The following is a 20,390-nucleotide window of genomic DNA, read 5'->3' as shown; positions in this document are numbered from 1 at the left end:
GAGGTGTTGGAACAAGCTTCCAGTTGAAAGCGTGAGAGCAAAAAAAAAAAAAAAAAAAGGGATGTTGGAAATCTTGCAAGATACATCACATAAGATCAAGTTCTAATTCAGAGAGGGAATTTTTTACAGTGCCTGGCTGTTGTGGTGAGCTGCAGGTGCTGCCTCATTTGTGTGAAGGGATTTCAAGTTCTAATTAAAAATGTATATAACTACAGATGTTAAAAGCTCCTACTTCACTATTGGATTAATTTAGTGAATTAGGATTTTTTACATGGTGGAACTTTTACCTAATCTTTGATTTTTCTTTATATCTATGGTCAGGAGAGCACTCTTTGTTTTGGTGGGACTGATTCAATAGAACACTTGCAGGAAAGAAACAGAAGTAATTTCCCAACTGTTGTCCAGTGAATTCTGTGTGCTTAATGGTTCATGTCAGTGGTAGATTCAAGAACCAGCTGATGGTACCTGTCAGCTTTATATGACTTGACCCTTCTCTAGTAGCTGTCCACAACCAGGCTTACTTTGAGGGTGAAAAGAAGCACAGCTGTGTAGAACTAGTTGGAACAATTTTTAAAGATCTGAGAAGATGCTGACAGTTCTTGTAAAAAATAACAGAGGAATTAGGAAGTCTGTATTGCAGTCAGTGAGCACACTATGCAGAAGTAGCAGAATGGAAAAACTTGTAATTCCTTACCTCTGAAAACTTGATAGTACATCTTTCTAAAGGGAGATTTTGCTTTGCAACCCCCCAATAAAAGTTACTGGCTGAGAGATATATGACTTTCACTAATACTGCTCTCTGGACCTGGAAAGCAAGTTCAATGGAATGAGTAGTTCTAGCTGAACACTTCTGAGAATCTGTTTCTGGAAAACATATGTTTTCTCCACTATCAAAGTATAGTATTTTTATTTTGTAGAAAAGTTCATATGGGGTGTGAAAATGTTGAGGAGGTGACAGTGAAATTCAAGTGCATAAAGTAAATTGTATCTTATGCCTAAATATTAAAGATATACATGATCTTAAGACTACAATATTCTTTTTAGATCATTGTAATGTTAAAAATACTACTCCATTTGGGGAAGTCTTTCTTGTGTTCCATTGCAAGTGACAAATGTATCTGTTTTTAAATAAATTTGTCTAAATATGAAAACGACTGATGTATAATTTGGTCAATTTAATTTTATAGTTTAGATATATAGAATTAATAGCTGATTTGAAAGATCATGGTCATTTTAAAATGTAGTCAACTTAGAAGTACAATTTGAGATATGTTGCTGGATTGCTTTGCATATTCTAGTGATAGTATAAATAGTATTGAAGTTTCTAATGCTTCACAAGTAGTCTATTTTTAATGAAGTAAAATTGCAACTGGAAGATAGCTATTAACTTCAGGTTACTATATTTTTAAATGTTTACTTAATTTAAAGTACTGTTCTAAAAATTTAAAACAGCATATTTTGGGGGAAATTTGTATGTGAAATGCTTACTTATGATTCTTTGTTTCTCTGTTTATTTTTAAGACGAGCAAAAATCAAATTAAAGTAGATCTTGTAGATGAGAATTTTACAGAATTAAGAGGAGAAATAGCAGGACCTCCGGACACACCATATGAAGGCAAGTAAAGTTTTTGTGTATGCAATCATTGTACATTTCAAGTCATGTGTCTTGAGATGCTTTGTTTGTAAAAATCATTACAGCATAAAATGTAGAGGTACATGTTTTAAAATAGTCTGATTTTTTTTTTAAATACAGATTTTAAGTATGGCTTAAAAAACTATTTCAGTTCAGCTTCTGTGTTGCCTGAAGAGAGATCTGTTTGGCAGTAGGATAAACTATCCCATATGAAGGTTAATTTATAAATATAAGCTATACGGTTTAATTGGTATAATTGTGACTTCTAGTTGTTTGTTTACTGTTTTGACGGTTTGAGCTCCTTTAGCATGAAGCATTAAGAAACTGAGCTTCAGACTGTACATGTATTTCTGTGATCTAGAGTGATGATCGTTCATAAACCTTGCATTTCTCCTATCTCAAGCAGAAATGCTGTTGCAAGTTAAATTTGGGATTAATTTTGGGCATCTGTTTGTCCCAGTACTTAATTTATACTGATGTGGGGGACTCTGTAGTACAGCTTCGTATCTTTAGCTCCCTTCAAAAATTTTACCTTACTGACTTTCTAGTTTATTAAAGCTGGTATCAGTAATTATGCATCTCTTACAGTCTGGTAAAAGCAAGGTAACTTCCATAAAGAAGCTTTAACAGAGGCTAATGTAACATGCTTCTTCAGAGATACAAAATGACTCAATAGTGCTGGTACTTGTAAACTTTGTGTATTATATATATGGAACTGGCAGACATACCTTCTATTTAAAGTTCTTTCATGATAAGTAAGGATTTTTAGGGTTTTTTTTTAATTTTTTTGGATAGCTTTAAAATGTTGTTTTACTTGACTTTCCCATGCCAGATATCTACTTTGATTTGACTTTGTACTTTCAATAAAAAACTATCAAGGAGTGTTTTATGCCAATAAATTGGTTTTTTTGAATATGAAGCAATTTTGCATGTTCTTCAGCTGGTCTAGTTGCTCTGTGCCTTTGAGTTAACACTGAGAATTTAATATTCCTTTGAGACTGGACACAGACCATTTGTCAGTATTTTGAAAAAAGAAATTGTCATCAGGTGGGGAAAATACCTGAAAATTGTTTTGTAGCTATAGAAGTGTATGCCCTCGAAAGCATTAGTGACTGCTAATGAAAATCTGGTTGTCACATCTTCCCTAACGGAGGACATCCCTTGTGATTTGCTTTTCTGGACTAGAAGCTCGTGCAGTCGCATTGGACTTGAAAGCAGGGGAGAGTCTCCCCTCTAGCTTTGGCACCCAGGACAGGAAAAGAATGAGGAAATAGCCTAACAGTGGTTGACATGGAAGAATATTGGGCAGGGGTAGATGTTAGAAGCTGACAAGAAGGGAAATTAGTCTGGAAGAAAGAAAGGAGAAAAGTGGAAGCAGCTGTAATGGTAGGGCTGCCCTGCAGAACTTTATTTCCAGAGTTCCTCAACAGTCTAGTAAATAATGGTGGGTTTCCCCTCTCCCTTCCTTGTCCCATGTGTCTCCATCTCATCAGCTGCAGATGCATAGTTGTCAGATGGTAATGTCTGGAAACAATTTATTCTGGTTGTAATATGTGCCTTCAATTTAAAAGGAGTACTATGCTGTTCACCTAAAATACAGACTCGTGCTGGTGATCTACTGGGTAGTGAATCATTCTATTTAGAATTTAGTATAATTGTTGTTTTGCAATAGTACAGTTCACTTGTAAATCCAAGACTTAGTATTGTAATAACTTAACATCTGTGTATAAGCAATTGAATACTAGGAAACAGCTGAATGGTGGTAGAAGAGTGTTGGTTTTGGTGTTTATTTTCCATTCAGAGAGAATTAAACCTTGTTGCGTGAGTTGGTTTGTCAGAGCTTGCCATTTTTTCCCTCACTCCAGGTCAGTATTACCTTGACTTACAAAATGGGCCTTTTCTGGAGAATGCATTGAGAGTTATTTGAAATTAAAGAGGCATTCATGTGTCACAAAAATTAAAAACTGTATATCAGGTCATGAAGAGGGTAAAAAAAATTGAAATGTCTGTCTGCAGAACTGGGTTCTATGTGATGCTGAATGATTCAGATAGACAAGAATTTCAAAAGCTGGGTACTATCTGCTCACATATTCAGCATATCCTGCTAGTGAAAACCAGCAATATGTTTAGTGCAGAATTTGTTGTTGTGAAATGCATGCATACTTACATACCTTTGAGTACATTTAATTATGAGGATATAGTAAATGCCCCTTTTTTTTTGGCAGGGGAGGGTTGAACTTATTTTTTATTTTGATTATGGCAGCGATCTCATGGAAGAGTAATGTGATTATATGCTTACTTTAATCTAGAAGTCATATGCTTCAAGGAGCAAAATGAGAGTTACTGCTAGCCCAATTTCTGGTGTTTCCTGACATTAGAATAATTTGCTTTGGAATGTTAATATTTCTGTAATATAGTTACATGCTTTTATTCCCTGTCATAATTCTGAAGGGCATGTCAGTGTGTGTCATCTTCATTTTATGACTATAGCAATAATGCATGCTGCATAATTACTGATGTTTTGTCATCTATAATCTGAACAGTGACACAGCAAGAAGTGCTTTATGAAGAAGTTTATGCAGTAGTTCTGGTCAGACAATCTCTGTGATACAGGAGGGAATTCTAGAACCATTGTGAAGTGAAAGAACAGTTTTTTGACCATAGTTGATGAGGTATCTGAAACCAAACTGCTGCTGCAAAAGTTTTTATAGGTTATGTTGGAACATTAGTTAAGAATGACTGAGAGGAAGAATGCCATCTCTTGACAAAATTTAAAGCTTTTGTTTTTCTGTTAGTAGTGTCAACTCATATTGATCAATTATCAGAGTATCGCAAGATACAACTTAATTGAAACGTGTTTACATCCCATGTTAAAATGTGTTTGGAGAGAGGACCTTTGAGAGACTTGATTAATGGCTGCTGGGTTTTACTTGAATCAAGAGCTTTTCAGTAGATAGGTTGAGGTTTTGTGGGTTTGGATTTTTTGGGGGTTGTTTTTGGTTTTTTTTAAAGCCTGTGTAATATTGTTATTAATTTCAAGACAAGCTTGCATGTGAGCCACAGCAACTGCAAAATTTTATAATAGGTTATTTCTTCAAGGGAAATAGCTAAAAATTGCTCTAACTCTTGTGAGACCTGTTCCAGTAGGACTACAGAAGGAATATTATGCCATTACTGTTTAATTCATTTTCAAGCATTAAATAGTCACAAAAAAAGCCATACATATGCATACTCTTAAAAAAAACCTGCAGAAATATTGGCATGCAGAAGTTAATATATTCCTAATTTGTATTTTAAATTTAGTATTAAAAAAATTCACAGATTTGTTTAGGTTATGTCTTTAAGCCTGTATTTTTAACTGCAAAGTTTAGTGCAAAACAATACTATATAAATAATACTACCAGCTCAGCAGTCTCTGGTGAAAAATATTGGTGGCTGAATATCCTGTTAGACAGAAGACTGTAATAGTTTGTGGTAAGCAGGAGAAATGGTATTACCTAAGGATAGATTACCTTATAAAATGATGTGGCAGCAAAATTGTAGAAGGACTGATGAGCGTAGCTGGTTTTTTTTCTTAAAAACAGTTGCTGCTGAATTATGCTTCAGTTTAAAGACAAAGAAAACCAAACTTTGTTAAGGTCTCTTATTGATGTATGTGTCTTCAAAACTGTTTCTCCTGTGCTGTCCTGTGAACAGACAAGCAATCAACGTAGACACTACTATTGTAATTTAGATTTATTGGTCTTTCTTATATAGTATTTTCTGTTAAAACTTCTCAAGTTACTTTAGAGTTAAGCGAGAAAAAGAAGAGCTGTAGACAATAGTGTAAAACATCAAACTGATACTAACTAGTTTCAGGTGGAGTGTATTAGACTGAAATACATTTTAAAAGTGAGAGCTGTTAGGAGCTACTAATGTGTTTCTGGTACAGATGAAAAGATGCCATATACTGTAACTGCTCAGAGGAGTACATAGAGGCTTTTTTCCCCTGTGCATCTTGCTGCCAGTAAGATGCAGCAAGTTTTGTGTAGCTTCATTTGCAGAGTAAGTCACTCTGGCAATCTCAAGGAAAATAGATTGCAAATACTTCAGCTTTAATTCAATAAATTGTATAAATTGTAACACATTATACTGACATAGGGAAAAGGTTTCTGGAAGAAGAGCAGCAGGTTGAAGAAAAAAATTGCAAATGAGGATAAATGCTTTCAATTTTTATAGAAAACAAAATGTCTAATTTGGTGTGTATGTTTTTTTTATACCCTGTTCTCTTTGTCATTGAACTGCTGCCTGGCAAATGGCCTTACTGGGCAGGCAGAGATAGTTTGAGATTGCTCCAGAAGACATAAGTATTGGTAGTGAACTTGAATGCTAACAGAACTATAATGGAAATAGGATATGGAATGATACTGTGACAAAGAGATAAAACTGAGAAATGTTTAAAACTGGGCAGTAGGAGGGGGTTCTGTCTTCAAGCTCCTATTATCCTTTATTGCATGCTCTGACCCTTCATAGTATGTTACTGATACTGGTGTGTCACAGTGTTTGCAGAATTGAAACAGAAGTAACTACTTCAGGTGGTAATGTAGGACATAATAAAAGATGAACACTTGTACCTCCTTTATTTTTTTTTCCCAGAGTGTGGGAGCTTTTCTGAAAGAGTTATTTGAACATTTTTGAATTTCAAAAAGTTTAAAATTAAAACCAGGTAATTTCAATTGTATAATTTGAAGACAATTTGTCATGAGAAAAGAGTCAATATAATGTAATATCCCTGTTCAGCCTGAATATTCCTGTGGCCTCTTTTTTCATCTATTTAGGATATATTTGGTTCATATTTTGGTATATTTTACTAAAATAAAGCATGGAAATTATAAGATTGGAAATGAAAATGTACACAGTGAATATACCTAAGAAATATAGGTACTGATTTGCACAAGCAAACACATCTTTTCTAACTGACTTTATTATATTTATTTATAAAAGAGATGAAATCTAAATGAATCTCCTATCTAATATGGCTGGGTAAATTTTACTTAACTTCTGCTCATTTAGTGTAAGCTTTAGTGTCGTGAAAGACTAAGTTTGAGTAATGTTCTTTTGGTATAATTTCCAACTTGTTTTTGTCTTTTGCAGGTGGAAGGTATCAGCTAGAGATAAAAATCCCAGAAACATATCCATTTAATCCTCCTAAGGTACTGCAAACACACATTTTTGGATAATACAATTTGGCTAACAAGTTGGGTTTGAGTATTCTTATATACTTGTGTGCTTGTTTGTTGGAGTTCTTTGTGGGTTTTTTGTTTGTTGGGTTGGGTTTTTTTGTTGGTTTTGTTGTTTTTTTTTAAACTCACTTCTAAACAAGGATTGGACCTGTTACATTTAGGTAGAAACAAAGCAGGATGCAAAACTGTCCAATCAGAGGTACATTCTGATTGTTCCTAAAAGTACAAACTGGGAAATTTTGGAAAGGAGCTTGGGCCTTATTGTTGACCCTAATGTAATATTTTTCTGACAAGATAAAAACAGTTTTCAGGTAGTTTTAAATGATGTGGAGAGTACAGCTGTCTTCCCTCCCCCTCAGCATTGTTGAAGAAATGTCATTAATAGGGAGTTACTGGTTCTTTTAATTTCTTGGGCTCCATAAGTTATACTTAGAAGGTTCTTGAATCTAACCTACCAAATTTCTAGTAATAATTAAATAGTGACATGTACAGTTGTGTGTCTTGAAGAACCAACAGAGAAATATAATAGTCTTACTGCTTCTCTGTTGAAGGAATAGATAACATGCACGTGGATGAGAGATGAGAAATGGCTGTAGTAAAGTCACCCACATATTTTTCACAACTTATTCACCTTTTAACTTTACTGCATCTTTCTAGAAGTTCAGTTTTGTGATTCCACTCTGAATAATGTTCTCCCCAGCCATGTGCAGCTCTACATTCCTGTGCCCTGATTTAGTCCACTCTTCAGTGGCTTGAATCAGCAGACACCTGAGTTGTCTGACTCCACTTCTTGATTGGTTTTCTGTTTGTCTGTAAGATGTCTTTGAACCAAGAACATGTCCTAGATTCTTATTATTTTCACCCTGATATGTAATACTGGGAAGGAACTGGGGAAGAGGAAGGAAGAGAGAGGTTCCGGTAGCTCATAGGTTCTTTGAATTACTTCCTTGGGGCTGGAGCAAAACATACAGAAAATCTTAAAGAAATATCTGTTTGTCTTCAGTTCTTTAATCTGCACACGTTCTGGTGGGAGCTAAAATAAGGAGAGCTGAAACAGGTTGCAGGTGCTGAAAGATCAGTCTGTATACCATGATTTAGTTGCTGCTTTAGGGCTTGGTGGTCTCCATTTCCAGAGTTCATAGGCAGCTGTTATAAACTCAGTGCTTTGTAGCATAGTACTGCTTATTCTGGAGTCTTGAATTGGAAGCCTTTTTGCTTGTGTCTGGCCCTGCCTTTCATCTGAAAGATTTCCTTAGCTTGTTCAGTATGTGCTTTGACAGCCATTGTTAGCAGTCATTTCCTGTGAGAAATTACCCAGTATTTACATTGCTTTTTACATTTTCTGAGTGATTTCTAGAGTTGAGGTAGTTAATAAGTGCCTCAGCTGACATGATGGCTTATTTTTGTCCTGGAAAGCAGAACTGTTCTGGTCTTGCCTATTTAGACACCAGGATTGCACTGATTTTATTATAGCCCTGTATGTACGGTTTTCTGCTCTAGTGCCTGACAGATAATCTCTTCACTGATTTGCTTACAGGTCAGGGGCAAAAGTTGAAAGATCTGTGCTACACATAAAATGTTTTTCAGCAGTTTGGGGTGAGGAGGAGATGAGAAAAAGATAGGTCAAAACCAATAGAAGGCAATTACAGTGCATCCTGAAGAAAATGAAGGGGGAATTTCCAAAGGCATTTATGTCCTTTCTGAGGACAGCTTTAGTCTCCAAGACCTTTAAGAGAAAGTGCTGCTTTTATCTTTCTCGGTGTCTTAAAAAAACCCAGAAAACCCAAACCACCAAAACCTGATTTTAGTAATACTTTGTAAACATAAATACATTTTAGTGTAAAAATATGGACATGATTAATGAATGAATGCTGGGACTGGATCTTTTCAACAGCAAAGAAAAATATTAGTAATCTAATTAAGTTTTGGGTTGGTGAACAGCTTTCTGCATATGAGGTAATGAGACAGGATGGTTGTAGATGTAATAGCATCCACCAAAGAAATTTTTCTAACACATCTATAGCCAGCAGTTTAGCTCAACAGTGAGTGATATCCAATTCCTATGTTAAGAGTTCAGGACTTTGTGAAAGCCCACTTATAGTAATGTTAGAAGTTTTAAGTCTGTATTTGACCATCTGCTTGTCAAAACACTTGTATGCTGGAGGATATTTCTAACTAGCTTTGTGTGATGCAGGGATGTGAACACATTTCTTACATGACATGTGAGAAAGAAGTTAGGGATGAGTTTGGGGAGCTGGAATGGGCAGTAGTCTGTTTTGAGTAAGGCGAGGCTCTAACAAACAGCCTTACAAACTTGAAGCCTTTTGTGAAATAAGCAGTATCACGTCTTAGTTCCATTTGTAGTACTATATTTTCTAAATTAGTATTTCTTCATAATATTATTTAAAATGGTGGATTTAAAATGTTTGCTTAATATACTGCATTTAATTACTGCTTTTGTTTTTAAAAATGGTCTTGTTTTTTAGGTGCGGTTTATCACCAAAATATGGCATCCTAATATTAGCTCTGTCACTGGGGCCATTTGTTTGGATATTCTGAAAGATCAATGGTAAGATTCCACGGGGGTTTAAATGTGCAAAATCAAGTATACTGGTGTCTTGGATAGGAGGCATCAGCTCACCTTGCTTTTCACCTTGTGCTTCTAATTTGAGATGTCCTTAAAGCACACATTATAGTATAGTATTCTGAGATGCAAATATGCAAATGAAATGATTGGGTGATAATTTTGGAAAGCACTAAGTATATATTATATACACAGAGAGTTCTTCCAAAACTTTTTTTTCTCTAGAATGAACATTTCATTGTTGACATTTTGGGTGGTTTTATATAAGTTAGTTTTTAATTCTAGTTCTTTTCTGTTAACAAATACTACCTATTGCCTTCTTTAATCAGTTAATGTTGCTGCAGAAGTTTTAATAGCCAAAATCTGTGGAATAGACTTGTGTCCAAACTAACAGCTGCACTCATTGTTCATTTGTTTTTCAGAGTAATTGATTGTATGTGGTTGAAAGATTGTGTACAACAGTTGTATAATAGACATGATACCTAATACAGATGGTTATTTTCCTCCATGTCTGCCCCAAAAGAATAGGACTTTGTTCCCCAACAGATCATACCAGTGTCTAATCCATACAAACTTCAAATGCTTGTAAAATCAACAACTGTGTCAAGAGTGCTGTTGGCCAAGCAGTCATCAATTGGGTTTGAAACAGAAACTTTAGAGGATAATGCTGAAGTCTTGAGGTCTTGCAGGTGACACATCCAGGGCATTAATCTTTTGCAGATGTACAAGATTATAGGAATCATTTGGCACAGTAGAGTGTGAATTACTGAAATGAAATTGTAATGGTCATAAACTGTTGTTTTTCTAACTTTTGGAATGGCATATGTTTTCTTACCATCTCAGACACCTGATGTTCTTTCAGGCAATAGAATCATTCAGTATACATGCTGTGGTACCTGGTAGAGTTTTTCTTATCAGTAAAGCCAGTGCACTTCTGTACCTGCATCTAATTGTCATACCACCCTACAATTTTACTGGAGATTAATGACTCTTTAACTGTCCAATCTCCTGAGAGATTGTACTCTGAAGCAGATTAATGAATGGGCATGAGGTTATCTGTAAGTATCAAAAGGCAACAAAGATGTAAAAAAATCCATGAGCTTTAGCTTAATTTATGTACTTTTGGGGATATTAATCAAAACCTTTGGTATTTGAGAAGGACAATCATAAGAGTTGACCTGTGTTCTTGTAATCTTTGAGTTATGTCTAGCACAGATAATTTGATCTGTGTCTTATTTCTTTTATATCTGCTTGATAAAAAAACCCCAAACATTAATATCTTCCTTCTGCAAGATGTATACAAAATAGGAGTATTGGAACAAGAATTTGACTTCTGTATATTTATACCAGCTGACACAAGAAGCACCAGTATTATGCCAATTATATAGTTTTAAACTCTTCCTTTGAAACAGTGTCTTCATTTGGAAGCACTAAAAGAGAGAATTACACAGAACCTGGTGGTGATGGAGGGAGATTTCATGTATACTATTAATCCCTCTTCAAATGATTATTAATCATTTTCTAGTGGTGCTATTTGTAAGCTTTGTTTCTTTTCAAATCATAGAATGGTATGTGAAAATCACTTGAGCATTGTTGAAGTGCTTGTCAAAGCCTCTAATCCTTTGATAAGAACAACCTTATAGCTGTCTCCACTGTTTACTGTTTGAAGCATTTCTGTATTGTGATAGATAAGACTGGATTTCTCCTGAGTAGCTTCCTAAAACTGACTAAGCAATATGAATGGTTAATATTGTTTAAGTAAGTTGTTTATTGTTCTTCAATATATGCAGCTTTAGTTAATTAAGAAATGCCCAGAGCAAAGAATCATAGAACCATAGAATGGTTTGGGTTGGAAGACACCATAAAGATCATCTAGTTCCAACCCCCCTGCCATGGAGAGGAACAGCTTCCACTAGACCAGGTTAAATCTGAAGTGGCAACATTCATAATATATGTGCACTCAGACAAAGATAAGTATGTACAAAGGCATACTTGAGAAAAATTACACTCGGGTTCAGTGAAATACTTGCAGATGGCTTTGGATCTTCTCAGTGGGCAAAGGATTAAGCCTTGAGGAGTGGTGAGGGAATTAGCCCAGGCTTCATTGGCTTTCCATGGCAATCTGCAGAGTCTCACAAACTTGAGAGTTCGCTGGCTCTGAGAGTCATCTCACTCTGGGAAATGCTGGTCACGGCACGCTGTGGTCCGCGATAGCTCAAAGTGTTTCAGTACCGTTGTTCTAGATAGGGTCACAAGACGATTGACTTAAATCATCAGTAAATTTCCATCCTGGCCACAAGGATGAGTTGTTATTTACTGGAATAGTCCCTGAAAAGTTCAGTAATAAAAATACTATTCCACTTGATCTCTTGTTCAGATGGAAGAAGGAACTCAGGGCTATTTGCTGGAAAACAGGAGCTTGCTAGACAACAGAAGTTCTGGGAGCAGACAGTGTTTTTGATAAGCTCAAGGAAACCTAACTGTCCAGGTGCCATTAATCCAGGCTGAGGCCTAACAACCATTCCTGAGAAGATAGCTCGCCTAAGGAGGGAGCCAGGGGGAGGATGTACCACCCCACACCACCAAAAAAAAGTTTTCTGCATGTCTAGTGGTGAAAAGTGGTTTGAATAAAATAGCTTCATTAGAAAGCAAACAAACAAACAAACAAAAAAAAGCAACCCCCCCCAATTAATATTTTAATATTTATTTCACCAGGGGTTCAAAAGTAAATTGGCCAAATGCAATTCTGAAATATACATTACTTGTATTGTATATTCATTGACTTGTAATGCTCTTAACTGAATAATGCTCATTTTGTTGCTGTGTTTTAATATAAGTCTCCAATTTCACTGCATATCTGTTTTTCAGTGAGGTTTGAGAGTTAAAGGACTGGAGAGGTTTGGCCTATGGGCCTTAGCAGGATTTCTGAAAGAGTTAATAAGCTGATAAAATACTCATTTGTAGATGGTGAATACAAATACAAAGATTTAAATGTGCTTGTATAGTTTTAAAAAGTCTCTTCCCTACTCTCCCATCCTGTGGTAATGATTTGCTGTTCTATTGAGCATAGTTGAGATTATATTCTGCATATTGGCAGGAGATTTTTATCAGTTTGCAAAGTAATGTCTTTAAATTAGTTTTAATGAGTTTAATGAAATTCTTTTTCCACATTGCAGGCTTGATACTGAAATTTTTTGCAGCTGTGGATTTTCATTATGTTTAGATTTTTAAGTACCTGTTATGCCAGTTTGTTTGCAAAACAGCTACTGTTTGCCGCTAGAATTAAAATAGGGATTTTGTAAAAGGAATACTGTTCATGCTTATCTGACATAATTTTCATGATGTGGTTTCACTTACTATGGCCTATATTTATCTTGTGGGCTAGAACTCTGCCTCTAAGCTTTAATCTTAAATATACAACGTATCTAATGCAGTTCAGTGAAACCTGAGAACTAAATTACTTGAAAGCTGTTCTGCATAAATCCCTTGAGCAGAGATTATTAAGTGAATGTGTCCTTACTGCATATATGGCTACAAAAACTCTTGGCTTTTGTGGGTTTGACATTCACTAATGAATAATAAGAAAGTTTTTGTCATAATGACTACTGGAGGATTTGTGCTTCAGTTTTCGTTGAGATGTGGGAATCATTATAAGAGATAATACTGTATTAATAGATAAATAAGCAGCAGCCAGATTGTGATCTTCCTGGGTATCCAGTATTGCTGGGTTTTGTTCAGGGTGTTTGAGGAGTACTGAAGCTTCTTAAAGCTTTGAGAAGAATACAGAGAGTATTAACATGATTTTAGGGAACCCTTCAGCAAACAGTCTGTCTTTCCCCTCTGTGCTATGTCGAAGCTATTCTATTATTCTTTCTTTTTTTTTATTTTCTCTGATGGGTGCCTGGTCTTGTAGTTGTCCTGTAAATAGTGACTATGCAGTGGGCTTCTACTCAAAGGCCTTATTCATTTCCTTCCAGATTCCATAAACCATTGGTACAAGGTCCCAGAGATTTTCTCTTGGATTAACAAGCTTATTTATTTCACAAATGGAACAAATATTGCAGATTATTTAGAAAAAAGTGTTCCCGTAGCCATGTTTGGATGACAGAGTGGAGTAGGAATCTGCTGGCTGCAGCTGTTCCTGGCATTCTCCTTCATTGCCCTCTTGGAATAATGAGAGAGATTGTTTCCTAGAGTGGAATGTAAAGAACATAAGTAAAAACTTCCTAAATGTAGAATTACTTAGCTTTTAAAAATGAAGAAAAATAAAACCTGGCAGTGTTTTGTAATCCTCTTAGGACTCTCTCTGCTCATCAAAAGGTAAAAGAGATTTCTTTCCTCAGGCATGCTGGGCACAGCTGGCTTGCTGTGCCTTTTAATGTTAACACTATAATCACCCAAACTAGGGGTGCTCTTTTTTAATGGAAATGCCCTAAGATATTGTCAGAAAAAAAGGAGGAAAAAAGTGTAAGTGAACAAATGTATATCAGCTCTCTTTGTTCTGATTCAATCCAGATTTTCCTTGCAGTTTAGCAAATGTAATGCCAATAGAAGGCTGAGCTTTTGGTTTGGTTGTTCAGAGTGGAGGCTTTTAGTTTCAAGTTCTCTGAGGGACAGTGCATCCCTGTAGGGAGCTCTCTGCAGCTCACTGGTGCATGATAGGGGCCTCCTCCCATTTTGCAGATGGCAAACCTGCATGATAGCTGAGCAACATTGTGGGATGGGAGTGGAAGTCAAGGGTTATTGTAAGCTTTAGGAGCAAACAGGAGGCAGTAATGTCGTGGGACAAAGGTGATGTAAGGTCATGTGCAAGGCAAATAGGAAGTTTTACCTGTAAAACTCATTATACAAGCTGGCTGCTTGTTGCTAGTGATCAGTAAGCTTTCCATTAAAGTAGTGTACCTGCTTAGAGAGTTGTTGTATAAGAAAGATGGGAACCATAGGAAAAATCTAGAGTGAAGTAACAAGAATGATGGTCCAAGCAAAAACAATGTACAATGAAAGACTGGAAAGCCATCTCAGTGTGCAGAATATCAAGCATGGTGAAGAATTGAAGTAGATTTTCCAAGAGCCTTCTGAAGCTTCAGTTAAGAACAGATCATATGGAAGTCTGTCAGGAGCAATACAAAACCTTGCCTTTGGCAAGGAGGAGAGAACAAACCTAGAACACAACAATGCATCTAGCTTGAGTTACCAAAGAGAATTGCTTGGACTCCATGAGCTGTGGCACATAAATCCATACCTAGAAGTAAACTTCAAATGTAAGAAGAGTTGGAAATACCTAATTTTTTCAGGGTTCTATTCTAGATCAATAAACCTTTGAGGTGCATTGGGAAAATTCAGAAGATCTGTATCTTTGCACTGGAAATTAGTTTTAAGGAAAATACAACTTTTTTTTTTTTTTTTTTTTTATTCTTCCTCTGGACATTCTTCTTTGGCTTGTGAAAATGCTGGGGAAGAGGGTGGGTGTGTATGTTGGGATTTTTAGCTTTGTGCCACTATCAGTATAGATTTTCTTTCAGAACTGATGATGGAAATAGTTTTTGATGTTTGCTCATGAGGAACAGGTCCTGCCTTACTGGTGTCTGTAAATATAATTCTAGGCAGTCATCTCCATTCACTGTATTCTCCCAGAAGAAGGTAATAGGAAAAAAGAAGAGCTTTTAAGTTCATGGGAAATCAGAACCTATTTTTTAGCTGTTCCTTCAATTTCTTCTGTAAATCTTAATATATATCTGAAAAATTAAGACTAAGTGATGTGGAAAATAACAAGCCATTTTTACTTTCTTTGATCAGGAAAGCTGATTGGTGTTCTAATGGTAGAAGATTTTAGATGGTTATACAATAGTTACACAAAATATGCCAATTTTTCTTTGCTGTTAATCACAAATTTTAATTTCTTCTTTTGTTTAATACAAACAGCAACTAAAGCTGCAATGGGTTTTCTTTTATGATTTAAGAATACTTCTTTCAATGTTTGTGTCCAATAAAGACTATCTTACTATGCATGAGATGGGAAAGCTGTTTTGAGACATGAGACTTGAAAATAAGTTGTGAGCTACATTTCTAAACCTTTTTATAAAGGCTAAACCAATCTTGACTGAAGCATAGTATTTCAGAGTTTAAATTCTCTGATCATCTAGCCATCTGTAAATATAAATGGATACATTGCTTTTTATTGTTATTTTCAAATTTGAATGTCAGATGTTCAAGTGTCAGTGTGCTTTGTATAAAAATCTACAAATATAACAGGTGAACAGGGATTGAAAGGACTTCGCAGTCTTAAGCCAGAGACAGCTGGTGTCCATGGCACCTTTGGTTCTTAGCAATGCCCCCTGCTCCCCAAAGTGCACTTAACACTCCCTCTCCTAGAAGGTACAGTGTAAGTGGAAGTAAATTGCATGTAAAAGTGGCACAAAAGGCTGTGATCCTTTTTATATCATCTTCTCTACATTTTCAGATGTCTCTAAAGTAGAAGGATTTCTGCAGAGGAAAGAACAGAATAACTTTTATTTGGAGAAAGTGACTGTAGCATTAGTTATGGTTGATAGATATTTCATGTTAAGTCAGTCTTTAAAACTCTACAGCATAATATAGTAAGATTACTTAACTGAGGAAAAGATTTTAGGTTTTACAGTGGGTGTGGCAGATGTGGTACTACCTGAAATTGACTGCATAAAAATAAAAATTATTACATCCATTTGAGTATAGTAAGGCCTGAAAGACTTAGTATTCCATGACGCCTGAATGCTGGAATAGTAAATATGTTGCATTACATTCCTGTAATACTAGGAGATGAGACTGTGAATTATGTCATCAGTGTGTACATTAAATAGAATAATTTCAAGATAGTATAAACCATCAGAGATTACAAGCCCAAGGAAATTATAGGAGCAAAATAGCATTAGGTACATGTAAAGAAAAGGAAATTACTAAGGAATTGGTTTGAAAGAGGAGAATTGTATGTTGTAATGGTTTTGTCATTTGTCAGAATTCAGATTTAAAAGCATAAGGATTTTTTTAAGATTTAAGCATGCTACGTTCAGCTTAAGGGACTTCAAGCTGGTGTGGCAGTTGGAATGAGACACTATGTGCTAATTAAAATCTCTGTCATTTGGGATGCTTCTCACTTGCCTTTTGATGTAGAACACTGCACTGTGAAAGCTCAGCAGTAATTATCAAGCTAAAAAATAACTTACTGAGAAAAATCTTCCAGAATTACAAACAGTTAGGAAAGAACGGCGTGTTTGAATGGTTAGTGACATAGCAAGAAAGCTGTGAATGTAAGCATTGTAACATGTAAGAATGTAACATAGTATTTGGGTGCCACAAATGTACCTATGACATTTTACCAGCATCTATCCTTTGTTCAGTGGTATACACTGCTAGAGTACCTTAATACAGTGACTCAGTACTGGAAAATATATAAATTTCTGAAACCCAAGCCTGGAAATGCACTTGCACACAATTTCCTTTGTAGCTGGACCATCAGGTCAAACTGTTCCCCACCTATTCTAACAAAATCTTTGCATTTATTTGCAGTCTTCTGAAAACAAGAAACTGTTTTCTGTTGATTGAAAATTGAGGTTTGTTTGTAAGAAATTGGATGCCCGTTTCACAACTTTCCTCTGGCATTCATGTGTCATAATCACTTTGCTCAAATCTAAAATGTCCCATCTTCCCACTCACCTTGCTCCTAGTTCATAAGCAGAGGAAACAGATTTGTGTAGTGGTTTGAACATCTGTTTGTGCTATTACCACAATGATTTTAAGAATCTAATTAACTGTTCAAATCAGAAATACTCAACTTTCACAGTATATAGGGTTCTTACTTGGTTTTCAGTGTGTTCCAACTGAAATGGTAATTCAGAGATGTTGTTTATGATCAAAATGTAATTAAACTGTGTAAATGTTACAACTTTCCAGACTTCCAGTGTGTAATAATTTCATGTGATTACTTTTGAAAGTTTATTGACTTCTCTGAGCATACTGTTTACCCTTACTAAATTATTAAAGTATCTTATTCTAAATACGCTTTGAGATAAAGATAAATGATAAGAACCTAAAATGTTAGAAATTCCAACTCTGTGACTGTGCTGCCTTCAACAGGGATCTTTCACAGGGGAAAAGAGTAACTTTACAGGACCTTTGTGACTACAGAATGTTTTCCTGCTGCCAACAGTCAGGTTGTAGTGAGAGGAAGCCAAGGAAGTATTTTGATCGCACATTCCATAATTAGCCTAACCTTTTTATTATTGTAGTAGTAATTAACTATGTAAATGGTTGAGTTTAATGAAAAATGTAATGTTAAAACTGGTGCAAAGAGAACTAGTGTATAGAATTCCTTACCTGTTCCGCATGTTTAAAATGTAGGTCACTGCTCCTGCACGGAGAGTGCCGGCAGAGGGAGCATCCCCGGGCTGCCGGCCCCGCCCCGCACGGGGAGAGAGGTGCTGGTACCGGCAGTGAGGGAGGAGGGCACAACCTGTTCTGGCGTTGGTTTTTGTGGTTTTTTTCCCCAGGTGAAATGAATTGCATTAAATGGGCATGGTGAAATGTGTAATACAAGGTATTTTCCAAAAACTTAAGAAAGCATTGTTAATAAGAAAGTCCACATTTAAAACCTTATTTAAATATATATATACAGAACAGTATTTTAATGACTATAACCTGCAGCAGTTTATGTTTCTTGGACTTAAAATCTGCACATGAACTCATATCTTCTATGATAGTACAGCCACAAGGGTAAATACAGGCATGGGATATGGTTAAGGATTTTTTGAATTTTCAATTTTAGGGCAGCAGCAATGACTCTAAGAACAGTGTTGTTATCGCTGCAAGCACTGTTGGCAGCTGCAGAACCAGATGATCCACAAGATGCAGTAGTGGCAAACCAGGTAAGATACTCAGTTGACTGTGATTTTGTAACACTTCTATCCTCTTTGCTGACTCAGGTTAGGTCCCAAAGTTTACAGGAGATAAAATGTTTTAAACAATTTATTGTAAAATGGCCTATACTAAATGTGAGCTGCTACAGTGTTTTGTGCTCTTTTTGAATTCCAGAGTGAATATTAGTTACTCTACAGTGTCAGGAGGTTTTGTCCTTTATTTATATCACCTTGTGAGAAATGTCAGGAGGTAGCAGCATAGTTAAATGAATTCCAGTGTAACTGGCCTTTGAAAATCTAAAACTTCCAGTATAAGAAAAGCAATATGCTATCAGTTTTAAATTAATTCTAACTTGGTGGTGTTAATTGGATTTGGCTTGGTATGCAGCTCCTCTTCTGGATTAATATGAATGTTGTTGAGCATTGTATTTGTTTAATGTCAAAATTTTACAAAAATAATGACTTGGGGATAACTGTTTTAATCACTGATTGAATTGCTATCAGTAATATTTTATAATCAACAAGGTTTGTTGCCTTTCAGACATTAGTGATAACTTTTAATACAAAGAAAAATGTCAGTTGGATCTTGGGCCCATACCAGGACTGACATGATTTTGTTTAAGGTGTTGCTGAAGGATAGAAACAGTCATTCCTCTGACAGTTATCAACAAAATCTCAAGTGTGTGTGTGTTTTCCTTTTTACTCTGGGGAGAGAGAAAGGCAGCCGGGCTTCCCCACTGACTGGCAGTAAGGGTATATTTCAGATACAGAAGAACAAAGCAAGCTGATGCTGGAAGAACCTTGTATCTTACCTGTATCTTCTATAAGTCAGAGCCCCTCCAGGATAGGGTGACAAGGTGTGCACTACTTCCCTTTAAAACTCAGTGTAGAATGATAGATAAGCATTTTTTCAAACCTGTCAGGATTCAGGGGGATACATGGAGATTAGAGGTAGCCATTGCACTGCTGGGTGCGTGAGAGCTGTTTGCTACCACTGTACTCAGTAAGTGCAGAAGGTTTGCTTGTGGGATTCTGCACTAAGGCTGCTCTGAATAAATGTCTCTGAACAGTTCTGTCAGGCTGAATTGCTCTGCCCAGGAGAAGTGTTGCAAAGGCCAGAAAGGCCACCAGGCTCGTCCCTGCACTGGGCTTTTTTTCCAGATCTACGCCCTTGCTGTCACACTCCTCCTTCATTAAAAAAAACTGCTATATATCCTTTTTTACAAAGAGCAAAAATAGTGTTTCCTGTTCTGGCTCTGATGGTAGGATTTTGTGTGGGAATCATAACAGTAGAAGCACTTGAGCTGGTAAGAGTTTTTTTTTGTCAGGTAAAGAACTCCATGAAACTTTGTAGATTCCAAAGAGCAATTTTCCAGGCTGCCCTTAGGTGTGTCCAGTGGGATTTGTGTAGGTGTGTCCAGTGGGACTGTGGCATGGCTCACGTTGGGAGGATTCAGTTTATCCTGTTTCCTGCAAATACCTGCATGAAAACTATGCTGGGGTTTGGCCTTGAGTTACAGGCATGTGCATGTAAGTAGAAAGTGACTCTAATGGTTTCGAGAGAGATGTTGGTAAACAACTGCTTTTTTCATGTGTTTATTTGGTGTTGGGTTATTTTTTACTTTGTTTGGGGTTAATTGCTTTTTCCAAGACAAAAATTCACATGGAATTAATTATTCTCCACACTTGTGCTATTTTATTAAACTGTGTGTTGTCCAGGTAAATGGCAAAAGCTCTTGAGAGAATCCCAGGGAGAATTCCTGTTTGAGTAAGAGCAGTATTTTCAGACACCAGCTGTCTGGTGTATTAGTTGCTCTGGTTGCTGGGTTTTTTTCAGTACAGCAGCATGAACTGCCTCAGATTCCTGATACTGAAACATCAGTGAAAGTTGCCTTTAGGCTTTTCTAAATTCAGAGAGAAACTGGATTATTTACAGATACCTAACTAAAGTAATTCTATTAATAGAACACTGAAAGCTAGTTCTGAGTAAAATGCAATTATGACTAATTTTTTGCACTTCAGCTAGTTGCTTTCCAGGCTTGGCAGTGTTCTCAAAAATATTT

The 20,390-nt window shown here is 36.1% G+C and overlaps 1 protein-coding gene across 3 annotated transcripts in view; it reads left to right on the top strand.

Moving 5' to 3' along the window:
* Window positions 1-20,390, top strand: part of UBE2K (ubiquitin conjugating enzyme E2 K) — a 44,766-nt gene that overhangs the window by 16,245 nt on the left and 8,131 nt on the right. For all 3 annotated transcript variants that reach the window (XR_008436689.1, XM_053975195.1, XM_053975196.1), the window contains 4 exons: window positions 1,522-1,615; window positions 6,767-6,825; window positions 9,342-9,424; window positions 18,237-18,336. Coding sequence is in view for 2 of the 3 variants with exons in the window: in XM_053975195.1 (XP_053831170.1) it covers window positions 1,522-1,615; window positions 6,767-6,825; window positions 9,342-9,424; window positions 18,237-18,336 (336 nt within the window). In the remaining variant the exon portion in view is untranslated. The remainder of the gene's footprint in view (window positions 1-1,521; window positions 1,616-6,766; window positions 6,826-9,341; window positions 9,425-18,236; window positions 18,337-20,390) is intronic.

Source organism: Vidua macroura, chromosome 4, assembly GCF_024509145.1.
Source record: "Vidua macroura isolate BioBank_ID:100142 chromosome 4, ASM2450914v1, whole genome shotgun sequence".
Lineage (NCBI taxonomy): Eukaryota > Metazoa > Chordata > Aves > Passeriformes > Viduidae > Vidua > Vidua macroura.
The sequence above is the reverse complement of the archived record's forward strand: the minus strand, read 5'-3'. Positions and strand labels throughout refer to the sequence as shown.